Source organism: Carcharhinus amblyrhynchos, chromosome 3 (assembly GCF_965287045.1).
Source record: "Carcharhinus amblyrhynchos chromosome 3, sCarAmb.v2.hapA, whole genome shotgun sequence".
Taxonomy (NCBI): domain Eukaryota; kingdom Metazoa; phylum Chordata; class Chondrichthyes; order Carcharhiniformes; family Carcharhinidae; genus Carcharhinus; species Carcharhinus amblyrhynchos.
The window spans coordinates 114,253,094-114,276,445 of NC_137326.1; the positions used below are offsets into that span (position 1 = coordinate 114,253,094).

The 23,352-nt window shown below is 38.6% G+C and overlaps 2 protein-coding genes across 2 annotated transcripts in view; one reads left to right on the forward strand and one right to left on the reverse strand.

Annotated features, from left to right (window-relative positions):
- The window catches only part of psmd1 (proteasome 26S subunit, non-ATPase 1), a 97,251-nt gene that overhangs the window by 34,214 nt on the left and 39,685 nt on the right, over positions 1-23,352 (reverse strand). The gene's annotated exons all lie outside the window — the stretch shown is intronic.
- On the forward strand, positions 1,993-22,902 carry htr2b (5-hydroxytryptamine (serotonin) receptor 2B, G protein-coupled). The gene is made up of 3 exons (XM_080186473.1): positions 1,993-2,452; positions 20,862-21,062; positions 22,016-22,902. Exons 1-3 carry the CDS (start codon positions 1,993-1,995, stop codon positions 22,900-22,902), a joined length of 1,548 nt encoding a protein of 515 aa, XP_080042599.1.

A 23,352-nucleotide genomic window follows, 5' to 3' on the forward strand; every position in this document is an offset into this window, starting at 1 on the left:
CACAGAAACCATCTTGTGGACAAGACACGTCAAAGGGCTCCTTCTGTGCTGTAAGCCTATTGTTTATTCATTTGTGGGACATGGGTGTCACTGGCAACACCAGCATTTGTTGCCCAACCTAAATGCCCCCTTTTGAAGGTGAACCACCTTCTGAAACTGCTGCAGCCCATGTGGAATAGGCACATCCATCAGGCTGGTAGGGTGAAAGTTCTAGGTTTTTGAATTAGTGACAGTGAAGGAAGAGCAATATAGTTCGAAGTCAGTATAGTCTGCAACTTAGAAGCATCTTTCAAGCGGTGCTGTCAAAGGAAACTTCACAAGCTGCTGCAGTTGTAGATGGTACACACTGCTGACATGGTGTGCCTGCGGTGGAGGGAGTAAACCTTTATAATGACGGATAGGGTGCTGATTAAACAGGTTGTTTTGTCCTTGATGGTGTTGAGCTTCTTGTGTTGTTGGAGCTGCAACCATCCAGCTAGGTGGAGAGTATTCAGTTACACTCCTCGTATATGTGCCTTGTATATGATGGACAGTCTTTGTGAAGTCAGGAAGTCAATTACTTTCTGCAGAATGCCCAGACTTGATCTGCTCTTGTAGCCACAGTATTTATACGGCTAATCCAGTTAAGCTTCTGGTCAATGGTAACCCTCAAGAAGTGAAAGTACAGCTGTTGCATAACTTGTGGAGATGGGTTAGATTCTCTACTTCTATGACTCTGAGAGTAAACAAAGAAATGACTGGTGTTTTAGGAAGAATCACCTCTCATGCAATTTAATCTTTTCCTTGTAAGTCAGACAAAGAAGTCCTCATTTAAGTTCTCACTGAAACTTTTTCGAGTGTTTAGGAGTAAAAGGGTTAAAATCACAAGCAATACAACAAAAGTGACTTCTGATATTTATTTATGCAGGATGGGGAGATTCATCTTCAAGATAGGATCCCAAGATGGATTATAAATTTCTCTAGGAAGAGTACATAAAGAAAATTCCTGGAAAAAGAAATACACTTTCAACTGCAGTCACTCGTGATGTTACTTCTCAGCTCTCTGGCTCTGTTCCTTTAGCAAAAATCCTCATTTATTTTCCTGCATTCAACCATTAGAGGTTAGTAACGTCTGAGAGCAATGCAGAAAAAGAACAGGGCTTCAAGCTTGGAAAAGAAACAGTAACATTCAGTGTGTTTCAGAGAGGCAGGCGGTGGTAATTGCAGCTTTAGTATAGATTTAAAGCACCAGTGCTGAAAAGCTGTGGCACAGAAGCATTGTAGAGAAAAGAATGTAAATGTCCAAGAAAACAACCACAGTATATCAACCTTAAGTACCAAATATTCTCCAGAACAGATATAGAAGCCCAAATAAAAACCACAGGAGAGGTGAAGAAATCCAGTATCAATGAGTGTCAAAGAAAGATATAACGTGGCTTAAGGAGTAAAATGAAAGCAGTGGTCTGGCAGCAATACAGAAAATGGATCAAAACGTATTCAGAGACGACAAAAAAGAGGACAAACGGGGGTCGAGATGATTTCCCGATAAAGCAACCCAGGCAACATCAGTTAAATTGTTGGCTGAATTTACATTAACCTTCTTGAGCAAATCTGAAAAGCATCCGTCCGACTGAGGTAAGAGCAATTCCAGTCCCTGTAACAATATACAGTGAATTTAATTAGAAATCTGCATGACTAAACGGCAACTGTTTGCAGCAGCTGGGAGTATTTGGAAGTAGCTCGTTCGCTGTTCACTTTTAAGAAACCTCTGGTTCTTCGCAAACCTGTTAAAAACTATTTTCCTTATTTTTCAAACAGTATTTATTGTAGAAAGTCATAAAAGGCATTCAGTAAAATAGAAATTTTCAACAAAAGATGCAAGCAGAGGAACTAATATTCTGTCAAGAGGACATGGTAGTCAAAACAAGGGACTAAACATCTCAAAGAATCTGATGTAAAGACATTTAGTCTGGCACAAGTTTGCCAGTATCCTGTGAACTGACTGTTCAGACCATGCTGCCTGCTCCTCAACATTCTTCAAAAGCAACCAGAAGGTCAACTGCCTGTACTCAAAGCCTGATGCCTGTTTCCAATAGTAATGGCACATCAAACCCAGTGGACTCTGTGACCATGTTTACAATCGGCAGAATGCAGGCAACTCCAGTCCAGCCCTTCAACACTTCTGGAACAAATGGAACCTTCTGCCTTACAGAGGAATCCAAGCTCACCAGTCCACTTAGTGACTCTTTTCTAGAAGGGGGTCAAATAAACAATGGACTTCGGTGGGCAGCACTACTGCTGATTTTATTGGTGATCATACCCACTATTGGAGGCAACATACTTGTTATTTTAGCAGTTTCTCTCGAGAAGAAACTCCAAAATGCCACCAACTACTTCCTCATGTCACTTGCAGTAGCAGACATGTTGGTTGGACTCCTGGTGATGCCCATCGCTCTCCTAAACATTCTATTCAGTAAGTTTCATTCAATTTTCTCTAAATAGAACAGCAGTATTTCATGCTTAGTTAAACATTACAAGCAATTCATATAATGCAATCCTCCCCATATGTCACTGCTATTTAATTGAAGTTATTTTGTGTGGGTTAGTTTCAGCTTTATTGAGGAAAAGGTGAAATTAAGCATTCTTCCAATTTAAAATGAAAATGCCTGGGAGTGAAGTCAAAAGTTTTTTTTCTTTGAATTGGACCTGTTGCACATTATTCACTCTTCTCTACCATCACAAGCTTATATGTATATTTTACATTATTTTCTGTATCTTCCTTCTGATCTTCTAAATGATCTCGTGCTCGTTAGCTGTAATTCCCCTGTCCTTACCATGCATCTTGAAAAATTTGTGTTACATCATAGATTAATGATAAACTTGCTTGTTGATAAAAATCAGACTGTGTCATATTTAACATCTATTCGTTAAAAATATTCTTTTGCAATGCCTTCTGAACAATAGCATGATTTGTGCAAAATTTCTGCATTATATCAAGTGTTTACAATTAGGGGCCAAAAGTAGGACTGTTATGAATAAATTGTAACTAAAGCATCTTTAACCAGTATGTGGAAAACTACTACAATGAGTAACTGAGGCAAATAGCAGAGATGCATTTAAGTAGAAGTTAGATAAACATGAGCAGAAAGGAATAGGAGAGCAAGTTAATCAGATTACACGAAGGAGGAGGCTTGTGTGGAGTATAAACACTCAGTGTTGCAAATACTATGTAACTGATTTCACCTCATCAGAATTCCTTTAACAATGAGGTCAATTAAACAAAGTACTAGTTTGTGCAGCAACGTATAAACTGCTACTGCACATAAGCCTATATCAAATATACTGAAAGTTTATGATAATAATATCGAACTTCAGTAACTCAGAAGTTACAAACTTTTCGTTGAATGAGGGGTACCGTCCATAGTCATTGTGCAATTTACTAGATAGAAAGTGTTCTTTGCAACAAGGCAGAAGTAAATAGAATCTGCCTTCCCACTGTGCTTATAAAAACATCTGTATATTACTTTTGCTGAAATCTTTAATATTTATTTTCATTTAAATATAATGTACTTTTAATGAAAAAATGGAATATATGAAACAGTAAATTGAAACGAATATAAATGTTCTTGGTATTTTCATTTTCTAATTGCATGCGAATAAAATGTTAGAAGTTTTAGCAGCTACTGCTATGATTAAGCAAGTTATGTTTAAGTTTTTGAAAATAACATTTTGAAAGAAAATATGCAAAACTAAATTTGAAACACCACTAAATTATTGTTGATTGAAATTCTGCGTAGACTGGGACTATACTCATTGGAATTCAGAAGAATGAGGGGAGATCTTATAGAAACAAAAGATCATTAAGGGAATAGATAAAATAGAAGCAGGGAGGTTGTTTCCACTGGCAGGTGAAACTAAAACTAAGGGCATAGCCTCAAAATAAGGGGGAGCAGATTTAGGACTGAGTTGAGATGGAACTTTTTCACCCAAAGGTTGTGAATCTGTGGAATTCCCTGCCTAGTGAAGTAGTTGACACTACCTCATTGAATGTTTTTAAGGCAAGGATAGATAAAGTTTTGAACAGTAAAGGAATTAAGGGTTACGGTGAGCAGGCAGGCAAGTGTAGCTGAGTTCACGAAAAGATCAGCCATGATCTTATTGAATAGCGGAGCAGGTTCAAGGGGCCAGATGGCCTACTCCCGCTCCTTGTTCTTCTGTTCTTGTGTCCAACCATGCTGCCCCATGGAAATACCGAGTGTAGGGTGTCGAAATTTGCTGATGACACCAAAATTGGTGGAAAGGCAAATTGTGCGGAGGGTGGGGAGAGTCTACAGAAGGATCTAGATAGGCTGGGCGAATGGGCCAGGAAATGGCAAATGGAATTTAATGTTGGCAAGTGTGAGGTGGTCCACTTTGGTAGGAATAATGGTAGGAAGGATTATTACTCACGTGGAGAAAAACTGCAGCAGGCGACGGTGCAGAGGGACCTCGGGGTCCTTGTGCATGAGTCGCAAAAACCCAGCTTGCAGGTGCAGCAGGTGGTCAGGAAGGCGAATGGGATGCTGGCCTTCATCGCGAGGGGGATTGAATATAAAAGTAGGGAGGTCTTGCTGCGGCTGTATAGGGCATTGGTGAGGCCACAGCTGGAGTACTGTGTGCAGTTTTGGGCGCCATACTTACGCAAGGATATTTTAGCCTTGGAGGGAGTGCAGAGGAGGTTTACTAGGCTGATGCCCGAGTTGAGGGGGTTGAGCTATGAGGAGAGGCTGAATAGATTAGGCTTGTACTCGTTAGAGTTTAGAAGAATGAGGGGAGATCTCATTGAGACGTATAAGATGATGAATGGGATGGATAGGATAGAGGTGGAGAGACTCTTCCCGCTCAGAAAGTCAGTAGGACTAGGGGGCACAGCCTCAAGATAAAGGGGGGGGGGGGGGGGGGTTTTTTTAGAACGGAGTTGAGGAGGAACTTCTTCACTCAAAGGGTGGTGAATCTCTGGAATTCTCTGCCCGTTGAAGTGGTGGAGGCTGCCTCGCTAAATATTTTTAAGACGCGGGTTGATAGGTTTTTGATGAGAGAGGGGATTAAGGGTTATGGGGAGAGGGCGGGAATGTGGAACTGAGCCACGACAGATCAGCCATGATCTTATTGAATGGCGGGGCAGGCTCGAAGGGCTAGTTGGCCTACTCCTGCTCCTATTTCTTATGTTCTTATAATACCATGAGAACGAATGAGGTAGCATTGCGCTATCAAAATTAAAGTAATCAGAGGCACTTATGAGAGCATGCTACTTAATAAATAGAATCTAGATGTCAACAGCATAAGTCAATGACTCTAGGATGCATGTTAACAAAGCAGTTTTGCAGTGGGCTCCTGATTTTCCTCCATTATTTAAGACCAATCATAATTTAAAAACATCTTTACACATACAACCTTTTGCCTCTGCTTGTTTTCACGCTGCTCTGGCTTTGTGAAAACCATTCCTTGATATAAACGTGGTTTTCTTTTCGCTGATACCTGAGCTGATATTGCAGAACCATTTTCTGAAGTGGTTCTCAAATAAATATACCATCAGTTCATCTATGCTGGACTGGAATTTGTTAATTTGGAAATCCCACAGTTCCTTGTGAATAGCATAACTAGCACCCACAGAATTGGTTTGGACATTTGAATCAATTCCAATCTCACTCCATCAATAACACTGCTTTTTTTTCCTTATAACCTATATCTTGAAACAATACTAAAAGATAGATTTTTACTCACATTGAAATTCAAACCTGACACACAACAGTACTGTCCTGTACATAGTATTGTAAATTATTGAATAACATTAAAGTTTATTTATTTGTCACAAGTAAGGCTTACATTAACACTGCAATGAAGTTATGGTGAAATTCCCCTAGTCGCCACACTCCAATGCCTGTTCGGGTCAATGCACCTAACCAGCATGTCTTTCAGAATGTGGGAGGAAACCAGAGCACCCGAAGGAAACACACGCGACACAGGGAGAATGTGCAAATTCCACACAGACAGTGACCCAAGCTGGAAATCGAACCCAGGTCCCTGGTGCTGTGAGGCAGCAGTGCTAACTACTGCCACCATGCTGCCCTCAGATTGAACATGAATGTAGAAGTAAAACCAAAGCTATGTATTCAGAAAAGATCAGATACAAGAGAATGTTTTTAAATCTGTGTAGATCACAAATTAAAAATGATTCAATTTAAAACAGGTAGTGCAACATCCTGACCAATGTCACAGTGCTCGACCTTCTTTCATCCACCAAATGTTATAGAACTGCATGTTTTCTTATGCCACACGTCAAGTTAAAATGACTTTTCATCAACATATTTATTCTCCTTATCCAAAAGTATTCTTTCAAAAAAATGATGCAATTGTTTTTAGAAACCATTTGAATTAAATGTGATGCTTACAAATGTGCTCACAAACACAAAAATTGTCAGGCAAATAAGCAAGAGAGTATTTTATCAGAAGGATAGATTACTGTTGGAGCATCAGCAAATTAAGAAACAATGGTATAAGAATGGTTTAACAGATCTTGATTCCCAAAGAAAAAGGCAAGAAACAAATATCAGGTCCAATCTGCTGAGGAAATTGAGGGTGGAGACAGAGGTTTCAGACACAATCTTTTCCTTCTTCATGGATTGTGGCAGTGGTATGAAAGGACTAGAAGGCTGCAGATGTTGCACCCCTATTCAAAAGAAAGGGAATAAGCCCAATAACTAAAGAGCAGTCAGCCTGATATCAATGGTGGAGAAAACTTCTGAAAAACATAAGTTGTGACGACATTAGTTGACAACATTAGTATCTGCTTGGACACTGTCTTTAACTTCCTTAATTAGCCACAAATGATGCATCCTTTGAGTCTTTCTTTCTCATTGGAATATATTTTTACTGAGTGTTATGAAGTATCTCCTAAATGTTTTACGCTGCACCTATACTGACCTACCCTTATTATTTCTTGTCCTGTATTACAGAATTGTAGCTATGTTATTATTTTCAGTCATAGAATAATTATGGCATAAGAATCCATTTGGTAATTCAATTCCATGCTCTCTGTAGAATAAATCAGCCAGTCACATTCACCATCTGTGTAGACGTAGCCCTGCAAATTTATTTCCTACAAGTACTCATCCAATTTCATTTTGAAATCATTGATTATCTCCGCTTCCACCACCCTAATAAGCAATGAGTTCCAGGACATTACCACTCACTGCCTAAAGTTATTCCTCATACCCCTTCTGAATCTCTAATCAAATAATACAATGCTGCATATTGTATTTTTTAAAATATTTAGGCTAGCAGCCTGCTTGATGATTTTCAATGCTGCATGAATTCGGGATTGGCCAGCAAGTTTGGAAAATCTCAGAAACCAGCAAGGCACAACTATCTAAAAAGGGGGGTAACTGAATGAATGAGTGAAATTCATAAGTAATATAAAAACAGACAGTAAAAGTTTCTAGAAATATATAAAGTTGGAAAATAAATCCTGATTCCTGAGAGGGTGAGACTGGGAAATTAAAGGGAAAGAAAGAAACAGCAGATTTTGAACAAATATTCTGTATGTCTTCACAGTAGAAGACACAAATAGTAGAAAGACAGACAGAGAAAGGAGGGAATGTAAAAGAGTCACAATCACAGAGCAAAAGTACTAGGAAAACTCATCGGATGAAAAACTGACAAGTCTCCTGGACAATATGGCCTGCTTTCTAGGGTCTTAAGGGAAGTATGCCTGCAGAGATAGTGGATGCATCCTTTGTCATCTTCAAAAATTTCCTAGTTTCTGGAAAGGTCCCAACAGATTGGAAAACCACAATTTAACAATTCAGGAAAGGAGGGAGACAAAATAGAAAATTACAGGCCAGCCAATCTAATGTTTGTCATTGGGGAACCAGAAGATGTCATGTTTTTGGATCTCCAAAAGACATTCAATAAAGGGCTACATAAAATGTTACTGCACAAGGTAAGAGCTCATGGTGCTGGGGGCAAGAGCTTGGACAGAGATAAAAGCAAATTACTGCAGATGCTGGAAACTGAAACAAAAACAAAAATGCTGGGAAATCTCAGTAGGTCTGACAGCGTCTGTGGAGAGAGAGCAGAGCTAACACTGTGTGTCCCGAAGGCTCTGACAAAGGGTCATCCAGGCTCGAAACGTTGGCTGTGTTCTCTCTCAACAGATGCTGTCAGACCTGCTGAGATTTTGCAGCATTTTCTGTTTTTGAGACGGGATAGAGGATAGGCTAACAAACAGGAAACAGAGACAGAATAATAAGTCATTTTAAGTGAGCAATAGTGAGCGCTGACAAGGATCAATGCTGATTATTTACAATCTATATTCATAGCTTGGATGAAGGAATTGACTGCTATTAAGAAAATTTGCTAATGACACTACCATAAATAGGAAAGCAAGTTGTGGAGAAGTATACAAAGGATGTGGATAGGCTAAGTGAGGGAAAAATAGTCAAGTGCAGTATAATGTAGAAAAACATGACTTTGCCCACTTTGGCAGGAAAAATAGAAAAGCAGATTATTATTTAAATCGAGAGTATATTGTAGCATCCTGTCGTCTGAGGGATTTAAGTGACTTGGCATATGAATCACAAAATGTTAACATGCAGGCATAGCCAATAATCGAGAAGGCAAATGCAATGCTGGAATTTATTGCAATGGGGAAATGAAGTACAGTGTATAGTTTTGGTCTCCTTATTTAAGGAGGGATATACTTGCATCAGTAGCAGTTCAGAAAAGGTTCATTTGACTGATTCCTTGGATGAATGGGTTGTCTTATGAGGAAACGTTAAGCACGTTAGGCCTACATCATTGGATTTTGGAAGAATGAGGGGTTTTATCGAAATATAAAAATCCTAAGTAGGTTTCAAAGGGTAGATGCTGGGAGGTTGTTTCCTCTCATGGGGAAATCTAGAGTTAGGGGTCACAGTCTCAAAATGAGTAAAATTAAATTAAGCTGGGTAAATGGGAAGGAACAGAAAGAAACAAAGTAATATAGGGGAAAGCCTTTTGGTTTCTGAAGAATTGTACTAAATAGAATTCTAGCTCCAAACCAGTAAATGTATTAAATATATTAAAAACAGTTTATGACTATTTTGATATTGCTTTTATCTACCATTATTTCTAGCCTTTAAACTAGTTTCAATCTATGTTTAATGGAAGGAAATTCAACAAAAATATATGACAAGAAACAGGGAGGACAACGGTATAGTGAAAGAGCTGAACAGATTCTAACTAGTTGTAAAAAAAAGAAAATATGGAGGAATTAAATGTTATACAGTCCTATTTTCCATCTGTTTGTTAGAATCAACTGAGGGATTATGTTGCCAAGAATACATGCAGGTTCACCAATGAACGCAAGATGAAATAAAATGTACATAACTTCTGAATCCAACAGAGAAGTTTCCACCAAGTGAAATATTTTTTCAGCCATTTAGCAATAGGCACTTAAAGGGGACAGAAACAGACAGCTTAGTCAGTTAATATTGAGCACACTAGTGAGTCTTGACGAATATTATAAGATGATCAATCTTCATGAGATTATCTGTATAAGAAACTGGATTCTAATGAAGAAGGTCATTAGCTTGCCACAAGTGAAAATACCGCTTCTAACCTGGGAATTTGAATTTTGATGTTACATTTGGGCAGGCCAAACCAAACTTGTAAAGGGATTGGGTCAAAAAAGATTATGTGAAAGATACCTGAAGTAGGGAACTATTTATAGTTGAAGAAGCATAGAACATGTTTTAAAAGACTGGCCCTTTTTGTCTTGTTGCTTTGTCCCCTTGATTGTGACCCTAGTGAAAACATCGCACCATCTACCCTGTCAAGCCCCTTTAAAATCTTATATGTTTGAATAAGATCACCCCTCACTCTTCTAAACTCCAAAGAATACATTTATTTATTAGTATCACAAGTAGGTTTACATTACCACTGCAATGAAGTTATTGTGAAAATCCCCTAGTCGCCACACTCTGGTGCCCGTACAGTAAAGTGAGGGAGAATTTAGCATGGCCAATGTGCCTAACCAGCACATCTTTTGGACTGTGGGAGGAAACCCACACAGACATGGGGAGAACATGCAAACTCCGCACAGGCAGTGACCCTAGCTGGGAATCGAACCAAGGTCCCTTGTGCTGTGAAGCAGCAGTACAAACCACTATGCCACTGTGCCGCCCAGGCCAACACTATTTAATCTCTCTTGATAGGACAATCCTAAATTAGCCTGGTGAATCTCCTTTGGACTGCTTCCAATGCTATTATATCCTTTTTTTAGGCAAGGGGACCAAAACTGCACACAGTATTCCATGTGAGGTCTCACCCTGTACAACTGCAACAAAACCCCTTTATTTTTAAATGCCAGCCCCTTTGCAATAAAGACCAAAATATTGTTTGTCTTTTTAATTACTTATTGGGCCTGCTTGCCAGCTTTCTGTGATTCATGCACTGGGATATCTGGAACACACTGTATTTCACTCACCTGCAATCTCCCTCCATTTACATAATGATCTGCCTTTTGATCCTCCAACCGAAATACCTGACCTCACACTTCCCCACATTAAACTCCATTTGCCAGGTTTTCCCCCAGTCACCAATCTATCTATATTCTGTTGCAGAATCACAATATCCTCATAACAACATGCCCTTTCACCTTTCTTTGTATCATCAGCAAATTTGGAAACCTTACATTCTGTTCCCTCCTACAGGTCATCAATGTAAAGAGTGAACAATTGCAGGCCAAGAACTGATCCACTGACCTGTATCTTAGCTAGTTTACCCAGCTCACCTTTGACAACTCCTTCCTCATACCATTAAAACTGCCCTAATTGTATCTAAACCCCCTCAAATTGTATCTAAAATTCTATCATACTATAGTCAATACCCCCTAGGGGATTCTTTATCATAAGATTCCTTATTAATCCTTCTGCATTACACAAAACCAGATCTGAAATAGTCTGTTCCCAGGTAGCTTCCACAATGTACTGTTCTAAAAAGCAATCCTTGATACACTGCACAAATTCTTCTTCTAAGCTACCCTTGCTGTTTTGGTTTGTCCAAACGTGCAGGTTAAAATCTCACGTGATAATGGCAGTTCCTTTTAAACATGCCCTTGATATTCCCCCATTTATGCACTAATTTCATGAGGTGTCATATTTTGGGGGTCTATAGACTACTCCCACCCTTGTCTTCATTCTCCTGCTATTCATAATTTTAACTTGACCTATTTCTACATAACTATCCACTGCCTTTTTTTTAAAATCAAGGCTCAGTGTTGCTCTGAAACCTTCTTTGATTGACAACACCACCCACCTCTTTTCCCCTTTAGCCTGGTCTTTTGAAACATTAAGCACCCAGTCCTGGTCACCCTGAAACCACGTTTCTGTTAAAGCTAATACATCACATTTAATGTTGCAATTTGTGTTATCAACTCAAAAAAATGTTTTGTGCATTCAAATGAAGAATACTTGACTTTGATTTTTTACAGTTGGTTTGGATTCGCTTTATGTTGCATATTTTTGTTTATGTTTCTTGTCCTGAGCTGTCAACATTATGAGAATCAGGTTCCCATTCACTATCCTGTGCCACCACTCCCTCATATACCCCTGTTTTTTTAAACTTTCTGTTCTTGGAACTCTTCCCCCCTCCTAGTTATTTTGTGCGAGTCCTTGGTGTAATATAATGATCATATGATCTGTCCTTTTCTGCTGACAGTCTGATCATTAACCTGCAATCCTACCTTTAACTTCGACTTCCTAAATTTTCCAAGCAACTGAACCCTCACTCCCATTGTTTAGTTAAAGCCTTCTTTACTTTCCCTTACTGGTCCGAGCATGGTTCAGATGTAGGCCATCCCAACAGCATAGCCTTTTTTTTCCCCTAGTACTGATGCTAATGCCCCACAAACTGATGCTCACTTTTCCCACACCAGTCTTTGAGCCATGTATTCGTCTCTCTAATTTTACATACCCTTTGTCAATTTGCACATAGCTCAGGTAATAATCAAGAGATTATAAACTTGGAGGTTTTGTTCTTTAATTTCATGCCTAACTTCTCAAATTGCCTACACAGAAACTCCTTCCTCATACAACCTATGTCATTGGTGCCTATATGGACCACAGACACTGGATTCTCCCCCTTCTACTGCCACTTCTTTCCCAGATTGAGGATCCACAGTATTAAACATTTGTAGGGACATTGGAATTGCTAGGTGAGAAAGGATCAAGGTCCCATCCATTTTATTTCTTTATCCATGCTGTGAAGCGATGTGAAAGCACAGTCGGCCTTTGAAAGGATAGGGGTCCGATTATTCTAGAAATTTTCTTAGGGAATTTAATGTCAGGGAATACTAACTGGAGAAGCTGGTTATGTTTAGCTTGTAGCTGGTCGTTTTCACATAGTAGTTGAGGTGCTTAAGCAATGAACAACACTGCATGACCGCCATGGGTTGAAATGTGCAGTTCCAGCAAGCTGGGAGCAGTTCAGCAAGGTCCAAAATATTTCGCCTTGGTCTTAATAGATTTGTTGAAAGGAATAGGATGCTATTGGTGTAAAGAAAGATTCAGGAGGTTGGCCATAAGTCAAAGGTCTATTAAATGTCCAAACATCATTCAGAACTTACACGTGACAAAGCATCAACAAGACACGTAGACTGTAAAAACAAATAGGCAGACATTTGTTGATTTTCCTCCCCAATCACCAAGATCCAATTCTGATAAAATAGATCCAGTTTACTCTTAAAGAAAAATGTGCTTGGGAACAAGACTGTAGCACAGTATCAGAAACAGAACACTTCAGTTAACAGATTGTCAACATCTTTTGAGAATGCATCTAAGCAGGTTTGCTTTGCTGAATATTTGAAGAGCAGAACGTTTTTGAAGCTGCTCTCCTGGCTTTGGCAAGAGTTTATTAGTCTTGACTGCTTATGCTTTAAAACCTCAAACCTATTTTAAAAGATTGTGCATTTGTTTCATTAATATTCACATGTTTTGCATCACGTTATGGAAGTTAGCTTATATTGTTTGCCTTTGAATGTAATTACAAAGTAAATACTCACAGCAGGTGCATGATTTGCGAATGTGCGCTTGAGGAAAAAGTACTTTAGGGTATGATGGTTAAATAATCTTTTTCAGAGGATTTCCAAACTATGGTCAATTCTGTAGATCACTTAATGGGAATATTGAGGCATCAGTCATACTCAGACTAAACAAACACAAGATACTGAATTATTTTGCTTTGGTGCATAAACAAAACACACATAGTAAACAGCAGAAATAACTACCTTATTCCAGCTGTAAAGATTATACTTGCTTGTGAGTCCGACTACTCAATAGCAAATCTCCTATCATCCTCCAACACATCCATATCTTCATATGCCAACTTTGTCCAAATAATTAATTGCTTATACATATGGTTATTCTCCTAGCTTTCATTTCATGGGTTGGTGTTGAGCTAATCCTTTACTAGCATTTGTTCTACTTAAAGGTCATTTCCTTTTGTTTTACATATCCATCACTGAAATATTCAAAACAAATGAATCTCATCAAATTTATCATGGATACAATCATGATAGAGTATACCTGCTGCTGAGTTAGTAGCACATGAATCTCACAAGCAAATGTTAACTTGTAATTATTTAACCTGAATTTATAATCTAGTTTTGATACAAGTCATTGTCTGGATTAAGGTTTAAAACTTTGTTGCAATCCATAAATGGTGACCCAATCCTGAATTTGACAACAAGCTAAACTTCACCAGAAGCAGACTACACATGGGATATCTCATCAGGAAAGATTCTATAGGCTAGGACTTTTACTTTTGAAAGGAAAAGCTGAGACATAACTTGATAGATGCCTTTTAGATAACGGAAGGGGTTTTACAGTGGAAAGATAGAGACAATGTTTCCACTTACTTGGGAGTCCAAACTTTGAGGTTATAAATCTGTCACTAATAAATTCAATTGAAAATTTGGAAGGAACTTCTACATCCAAAGAATGGTAAAAGCAGAATGTGCTACCACAAGGAGTAATTGAAATAAATAGTATTGGTGCATTTAAGGGGAAGCTAGATAAGTATGCACAAGAAAGGAATAGAAGGATATGCTGATAGGATTAGATTAATAAGTACGAGGTGAGACTGATGTGGAACATATATGTCACCTCTGACTAAAAGGCCTGTTACTGTGTTGTGCATCTTATGCAATACTTCTACTAGTTTGGAATGATTCAAAGCCAGACCAACCTCTAGGAAAAAATATGTAAAATATTTGATGCACTTTTTTCATCAGACCAATAAACAGATTTTATAGATAATAAACCAGAAGTGTTATTTTTCTAATTATTGTTTTCCAATTTTGCATCTTTCATACACTTGCATGATTACCAAGTACCTCTAAATACCATAGGTATAAAAGCAGACAAAGTGGTATAATAAGGGAGAGGGGGAAAGAACATACCAAGAATACAGGTGGGGCCACACGGGAAGCGGTCTCAAATTTTAACCTTAAATAAACAAATGGAATCATGAATGGAATTCAACATTTTAAAATCATAGTGAGTTCATAGATTTATTTCTTGGGTGCCAAAATTAATTTGATTAAGCTCTTTCCTCTTAATTCTACTTTGCAGTTGGCGATTGTTTAACTGTGAAATGAATCATTCCACACAGGACGTAACTCTTGTAAACAAATCCCTTTTAAAATATTTGAGCAACTTGAAAAATTCCTCATACATCATAGGTATTAAGCAGGCTAAAATTGCAATGCACATTTTCTATATTACAACAGTTGACTACATTTCAAATGTCTCAAGCTGATTTGCTTCACAATATTACATCTTACTTGACTACCAGCTGAGCTTTGTATCCTAAATGTTTACCATCATAGCGAATACCTATTTCTACCTATTAATGTACCAGGTCAATGATTTTTTTCAAAATGTTTTTCCCTACTCCTCAGTTTCTCATCTTTTCTACATCTCTTCCTTCCATCATTGATAGCTCCACCTTTAGATACCTAGGCCACCCTCCAGAATTGCCACGAATCATGTCGTTGTATCCTTAAGACATGGGAGCAGAAGTAAGCCACTCAGTCCATTGAGTTTGCTCTGTCATGCAATGAGATCATGAGTGCTCTGATATGATAAGAAGTCTCTCAACACCAGGTTAAAGTCCAACAAGTTTATTTGATAGTAAACCCACAAGCTTTTGGGGTTTGCCCCTTCGTCAGGCTCACCTCACTATTTAGATGTGTTTTACATAACATAAGAACATAAGAAATAGGAGCAGGAGTAGGCCATCTAGCCCTTCGAGCCTGCCCCGCCATTCAATAAGATCATGGCTGATCTGTCGTGGCTCAGTTCCACATTCCCGCCCTCTCCCCATAACCCTTAATCCCCTCGCTTATCAAAAACCTATCAATCCGCGTCTTAAAAATATTTAGCGAGGCAGCCTCCACCACTTCAACGGGCAGAGAATTCCAGAGATTCACCACCCTTTGAGTGAAGAAGTTCCTCCTCAACTCCGTTCTAAACCGCCCCCCCTTTATCTTGAGGCTGTGCCCCCTAGTCCTACTGTCCTTTCTGAGCGGGAAGAGTCTCTCCACCTCTATCCTATCCATCCCATTCATCATCTTATATGTCTCAATGAGATCTCCCCTCATTCTTCTAAACTCTAACGAGTACAAGCCTAGTTTATTCAGCCTCTCCTCACCTATTTTTATACTCCATTCCCTTTGAAATAGAAGCCAACATTCCATTTGCCTTCCTTATTACCTGTTGAATTTGCATGGTGGCTTTTATAATTTGTGCACAAGGACTCCCAACTCCCATTCTCCAGTCTTTTCAATTTAAATAATATTCAGCTCCTTTATTCTTCCTACCAAAGTGTATAACTTCACATTTTCATACATCATATTCCACCTGCCAACTTTTTGTCCACTCACTTAACCTGTCTATATCCCTCTGTAAACTTTTTGCATCATCCTCGCTACTTGCCTTCCCACCTATTTTTCTGTCATCTGAAAACTTGGCAATAGTACATTCACTTCCCTTGTCTAGGTCATTAGTATATATTATAAATAATTGTGGCCCCAGTACTGATCCCTGTGACACTCCATTCATTATAAGTTGCCATCCTGAAAATGTCCCTCTTATCCTAACTCTGTCTTCTATTCGTTAGCCAATCCCCTATCCATGCTAAAATACCTACCCCAATCATCATGGGCTCTTATTTTATTAAGTAGCCTTTTGTGTGATGCCTTATTGAATGCTTTTGGGAAATCCAAGTATATTACATCGACTGGTTCCCCTTCCTGAGTATTACCCCCTTGACAACTTCTAATAAACTTCCACTTCATGAAGCCATGCTGACTCTGCTTGATTATAATATGCATTTCTAAATGCCCTGCTATTATAATCTTTGCAATGGACTTGAGCATTTTCGCAACGACAGATGTTAAATTGGCCTACAGTTACCCATTTTTTTATTTCCCTCCCCAACAAGGATATTACGTTGCTAGTTCCAATCCTCTGGGACTTTTGCAGAATTGGATGATTTTTGGAAGAATTCTACCAATGCACCCACTATCACTGTAGCTTCCTTAATATCCTAGGATACAGCCCAACAGGCCCAAAGGACTTAACAGCTTTAGCTTCATTAGTTTCCCTAGTACTTTTTCTCAAGTGACAGTTATTGTATTTATTTCCTCTCCCCAATCTCTTTTGCCCCTTGATAATTTAGTATTTTAGAATGTTATTAGTGTCTTCCACCATGAAGACTGACACAAAGTATTTATTTAACTCTGCCATGTCCTGATTTCCCCACTATTTATTCCTGTCTCTCATTCTCACTTTGGCCTTTCTCTCACTTTTTATATATTTAAGGAAGCTCTTACTGTCGGTTTTTATATTACTTGCTAACTTGTCCTCAGTTTATCTTCTCCCTATTGTTATTTTCAGGTCATCTTTTGTTGGTTTACAACGTTACTAATCCCACCGCAAATTTTGTCACATGGCATGTTATTTCTTTCACATTATACATACTTGAACGTCTTTGGTTAACCATAGTTGATTTATTTCCTTCCTAGAATCCTTTTACTTCACTGGAATACATATGTGTTGGGAGTCATGAATGGTTTTCATGAACATCTGCCATTGCTAATCAACTGTCTTTTCTGCTAAACTCAATTCCTTCTAGCCAACTCTGCCCTCATTCCTTTGTAAGTACTCTTATTTAAGTTTCTCACAGTGGTTTATGATCCAAGTTTCTCAGTCTCAAACTGAATGCTAAGTTCTATCATGTTTTGGTCACTGTTTCTTAGGGGAGCTTTCACTGATTGTTTATTAGACCGGCCTCATTACAACCGGTTCTCCTCAAAACTCACCTCTTTGGATCATAGAATAGAAGAAAAATCACTGAAACTCTACAGTACAGAGAGGCCATTCGGCCCATCAAGTCTGCACCGACCACAATCCCACCCAGGCCCCACCCCCACATATTTACTCACTAACCCCTCTAGCCTACGCATCTCAGGGCACTAAGGGCAATTTTAGCATGGCCAATCAACCTAACCTGCACAACTTTGGACTGTGGGAGGAAACCAGAGCACCTGGAGGAAACCCACACAGACACAAGGAGAATGTGCAAACTCCACACAGACAGTGACCCAAGCCAGGAATCGAACCCAGATCCCTAAAGCTGTGAAGCAGCAGTGCTAACCACTGTGCTAACCACTGTGCTACCATGCTGCCTTTGACTAAATTTCTGGTCATCCCACCCAATTACTCCTCCTTTAGATTAGCAATCATTATGCCTGTACAAAACTCCTTGGGATACATTCCAACATCCATTCAAGGAATAAAAAATTTCCAGATTTAGTTCAAAGGCTTGGAAATCAATACTTTTATGAAAATTCAACCATTCTAGAATCATAGAAACCTTACAGTACAGAAAGAGGCCATTCAGCTCATTGAGTCTGCACCGACCACAATCCCACCCTGGCCCTACTCCCATATCCCTACACATTTTACCCACTAATTCCTCTAACCTACACATCTCAGGACACTAAGGGGCAATTTTTTTAGCATGATCAATCAACCTAACCCACACATCTTTGGACTGTGGGAGGAAACCGGAGCACCCGGAGAAAATCCAAGCAGACAGCACCTTGAAAAACTCCACGCAGACACGAGGAGAATATGCAAACTCCACAAAGACAGTGACCAAGCCGGGAATTGAACTTAGGTCCCTGGAGCTGTGAAGCAGCAGTGCTAACCACTGTACTACCGTGCCGCCTAACATAAATAGGCTTGTTGACGACCTTTCAGTAAATCGTTGAAATATTTGCTAGAAACACAGTATTTCCTCTTCATTGCCTTGAGGTACCTGGCAAGCAACAATTGCTTTTTGCCCAAGATGACGTCAGAGCATAGCAACTTACTGCAAGCTATGACCAATATACCTTCTAATTCTTTTACTCTTGTTCTATGCTTACACCCTATGACTGTATCACTACATTCTGCACTCTACAGTATGCTTTGTCTGTATATCGAGAAACAAAACTTCCCTGTATACTAATATGTGCAACATTAATATATCAAATCAAATCATTATCTGACTGAAGCAGCTCAAAAATAAAACTAAAATCTTCCTTTCCTTCTCATAACTACTTCACACAGAGGCTGGTTTTGATCCAGTGCATTAGGAAATACTCATCAACAGAAGTGCTCTATGGATTGAACAACTTTTAAAATCAAGGATAGCATTAATTAACTTTGAAATCTCAAGGGGCAACAAGGTAGATATGATATACAAGACTGGTGACTTAAGCCTAAATAAAAGCGATTACAAGGGTATGAAAACAGAGTTAGCTGAAGTGGACTGGGAACATTGGTTAAAAGATAGGATAGTAAAGAAACAGTGACAGACCTTTTAATGAGGTATTTAACAACTCTCAACAAAGATATTTTATTCAGAAAGAAGGATCATGAAAAGGATGTACTGTGGTTATCTAAGGAAGTTAAGGATGATATCAAATTAAAAGAAAATGCATACAGTACTACCAAGAATAGTGGCAAATCAGAATATTGGGCAAATTTTAGAAAATAGCAAAGAATTACTAAAAAAAAGTTAAATTATGAGAAAGCTAGCTAGAAAAATAAAAACAGACAGTAAGAGTTTTTACAAGTATCAGAAGGTTCACTTGGCTGATCCCCGAGGTGAAGGAGTTGCCTTATGAAGAAAGATTGAGTCTATACTCATTGGAGTTCAAAATAATGAGGTGATCTTTTTGAACCGTACAAGATTCTGAAGCAGCTTGACAAGATGGATGCTGAAAGGGTGTTTCCCTTATGGGGAATCGAGAACTAGGGGCACTTAATGTCGCCCATTTAAAATGGAGTGAGAAAAAGACTCTCAGGATTATTAAACTTTGGAATTCTCTTCATTAGATTATAGTGGAGGCTGGGTCATTTAATATATTCAAGGCTGTGTCAGACAGATTTTTGATAGACATGGGAGTCAGGGGTTATGGAGAGTAGACAGGAGAGTGGAGTTAAGATCACAATCAGATCATCCATCATCTGATGGAAAGGTGGAACAAGCCTGATGGGCCAAATAGCCTACTACTGCTCCTATTTCTTACGATCTTGTAGTATGATAAAACCCAATGCCACAATTCGGGCTAGATGTAGGGTAGAATCTACCCTACAGTTCAGAAGGCTATTTGGCCAATTGAATTTGCACCAACTCTCAACAGAGCAACCATCCAGATCCAATTCCCATAACCCCACAATTTACTCCACTAATCCCTCTAGCTTATACATCTTGGGACACCAAGGGATAATTTAACATGGCCAATCCACCTAACCTGCACATCTTTGGACTGTGGGAGGAAACCCACAGACACAGGGAGAACACGCAAGCTCCAACAATGACAGTCAGCCAAGGACAAAATCAAACTTAGATCCCCAGCGCTGTGAAGCGGCAATACAAACCACTGTGCCACCGTGTTGTTTAACTGTCACTCCACCTAAGCCCTAATAAGAACCGTGTTGAGTGTGAATACACTAAATGGAGAGTGCACCACACTCCAGCAGATTAAGAGAAAACAAAAAAGCAGACTTATGACTTAGGCAATTTCTAGTGGCTCCTGATTTTCTGGAACCATTACTAAGTGAATATTGCCATGCATCTAACTGGATTACTTCAGATATAAAGAAAACTTTAAAAACTAAACAGAACATTTACCTGAACGACATTTCAAAATGTTTCAAAATATTCAAGTTTACAACATGAAAACATGTACTTGTCTTGCAAACCACAATGTGTTAATTTTTAATCAGTCAAAAAGAAAGCATACCAATAAATAACCAAAGTCAGTTTCAAATGATGGAACTCTCATCTACTTGACTTGTAACATCATAAATGGAATATCCCTGAGGAAAAGAAAACCAAATTTCTAGCCAATTCATGCCCAGTCTCTGCTCTTTGTAAAGCTGATTACCATCGATTGGCAGGTCCAAATAAAGGTTAAAGCCAAATGCAATTTAAAACAGGAAGAGGTTTTATAGAAATTACAGCTACATTGTGAGCATCAGTGACATTTTGTACTGTTTAAATGAAATGTAATCTTTAAGAGATTTTGCTATAAAGTTTAACATATGGCAGTTGCAACTGATCTGATTAGGTGCAGAAAGGACATGTAATGAATTACTGGAACCGAAGTATGCTGGTGTTTTTGAAAAGAATGTAATTCAAATCAAAAAATTATGCTAGAAAAAAAACCAACAGCTAGTTTGCAGACTTTTAAATAATCTTCAATATTATTCTGCCTATTAAGTAAAGATCTTTCTTGATTTCAGATTCTGAGTGGCTTCTACCTACCAAGATATGCCCAATTTGGATCTTCCTGGATGTTCTTTTATCCACAGCCTCAATTATGCATCTGTGTGCCATCTCACTAGACCGTTATATTGCTATTAAAAAACCTATTCAGCACAGTCGCTTCAATTCCAGGGCAAAGGTTCTCATTAAGATTACAGTGGTATGGTTGATCTCAATTGGTATGTATAACATTTTATGATTCATACCTTTTAATTTGATTCTCCTGACCATCTTATACCAAATCAAATAAGATAACTCAATAAACCAACTCTATTGAAAATATAAATTATACAATAGAAGGGTAAGATGCTCATTTCAGTGTCTGTGCAGACTTGATGCAACCTCCTTCTGCACTGGAGGGATTCTATGGTTTCCCCTGCCATGGTGGAGTTTTAACCTGGGTCCCTAGAGCATTACCTGGAATCTCTGGATTACTAGTCCAGTGACAATGCCACTAGGCCACCACCTCCCTATTCTTGTGATAATCCTGATCGTTGCAAAACGAAAAGCTTCAACAAAATGTCTTTCTTCAGCAATACTTAAGTTCTGTACTTCGCATGCATATAAGTAGCAGTACAATTCCATTCTTCTGTACTCAGATCCAAAGACATTAGCTTTTGTGCCATTTTGGTGGTCAAGAAGGATCTAATAAGCAGAGCTCGGAGCCAGTACTGGATTTTAAGATTTCATAAATAATAGAATTCTACACTGCTTGTGATCTTATATTAGTGCTTAATCAAAAGTTAGACTGTAACTTGAATGCAACAATTAATAGACAAGTAATAAATCTGAAATGTTTGTTTCTCAGACTAATTATGATAACAATATAGCACTTTAAAAACAAGTTACCTGCAAGCTCCAGAAATATGCAGAGCACAAGAGTTGTTTCAAAGGAATCTGAATGCACAAGAGCAGTATTTTCCATTTTGATGCACTGTGTGCTAAAATTAAATGTTCCAATATAGCCAGATAGTTTCCAAATTGAATGCAGTTGACCAGAAGGTCTTCCCAAGTGGAACCTTTTTTATTTAAAATTGATCTTATTGACCACATTACTAGATTTGACAGTAAAATACCATAAATTGAAAAGCAATTACTGTATTGTTCTTAGTTTATTTTCTCTTCAATGCAGGCATTGCTATTCCCATCCCCATCAAAGGCCTCCAGAATGAAACAAACGTCTTCAAAAATGAAACTTGCATTCTTAAAATCGAAACATTCAAAAATTTTATAATCTTTGGATCAATGGCTGCATTCTTCATTCCCCTCGCCATCATGATAGTTATCAACTTCTTGACAATTCAAGTGCTGAGAAAGAAAGCACAACTGATCAAAGCCAAAGCACCTCAACATTTTAACTGGGCTACTGTCTCAACCGTTTTTCAGCAAGACCTTACACCCACCAAATCTCCCGAGAAAGTAGCTATGCTCAACAGTTCACAAAAGGACAAGACACTTCCCTGCACACTTGAGGATATACCCATCAGAAGACTCTCCACCTTTGGCAAAAAGTCCATGCAAAGCATCAGCAATGAGCAACGAGCCTCCAAGGTTTTAGGAATAGTATTCTTCCTATTTTTGGTGATGTGGTGCCCATTTTTTGTAACAAATGTCACTTCTGCTCTCTGTAAGAGCTGTGATCAGGAACTTCTTGGAACACTGATGGAAGTTTTTGTCTGGGTGGGCTACATCTCCTCAGGCGTCAACCCACTCGTCTACACTCTTTTCAACAAGTCATTTCGTGAGGCATTTAGCCGCTACATGACATGTAAATATATCAGAAATAAGAAAGTTAAAATGCTCAGAAAGTTTTCCAGCCGGATCTCTTTTCGAACTTCAATCAATGAAAACTCCAAATTATTCATGAGATGCAATACAAAACACGGATGTAACCCAATGTACACCAGTCCCCTGCGGCTACGATCCTCTCCTGTCCAAACAACATCAGTAATGTTAGACACATTATTACTCGCTGAAAATGAGGTGGACAAAGCAGAAGAAGCAGTTAGCTATGTGTAAAATAGAAAGTAAATAACTGCAAGAGGAGCCAACGGTTCAGCATTCTATGCAGAGTGAAGTTAAATAGCCTGCAGTACAGAGCTCAATAATGGCTCAAACCATTATTGAAAAACTTTTTAATAACAGTTCATGCATTTGTTATTCATTGTATAGTGATGTGTGATATTTAGCTTTAATAACTGTTCAAAGTACATCCTCCCAAATCCTATGTTACTGATTTTAGATGCCCTCATTCTTTTGGCTTTAACAGCTATTTAAAGTTCCCAATAAAGTCCAACCTAGCATGTCACAGAAAGTCAAATTTGAGTATCTCTAAGTTTGAAATTTCTGAAAAAAAAAACATTTTATATTACATCCTTAAAATAAGCAAAAATGTTTCGGGGGACATGGGGGTTTGCAAAAATGCCAAAGAAGGTTGTAGAAATTCGGAAGTTTGATCAGAGGCAGATT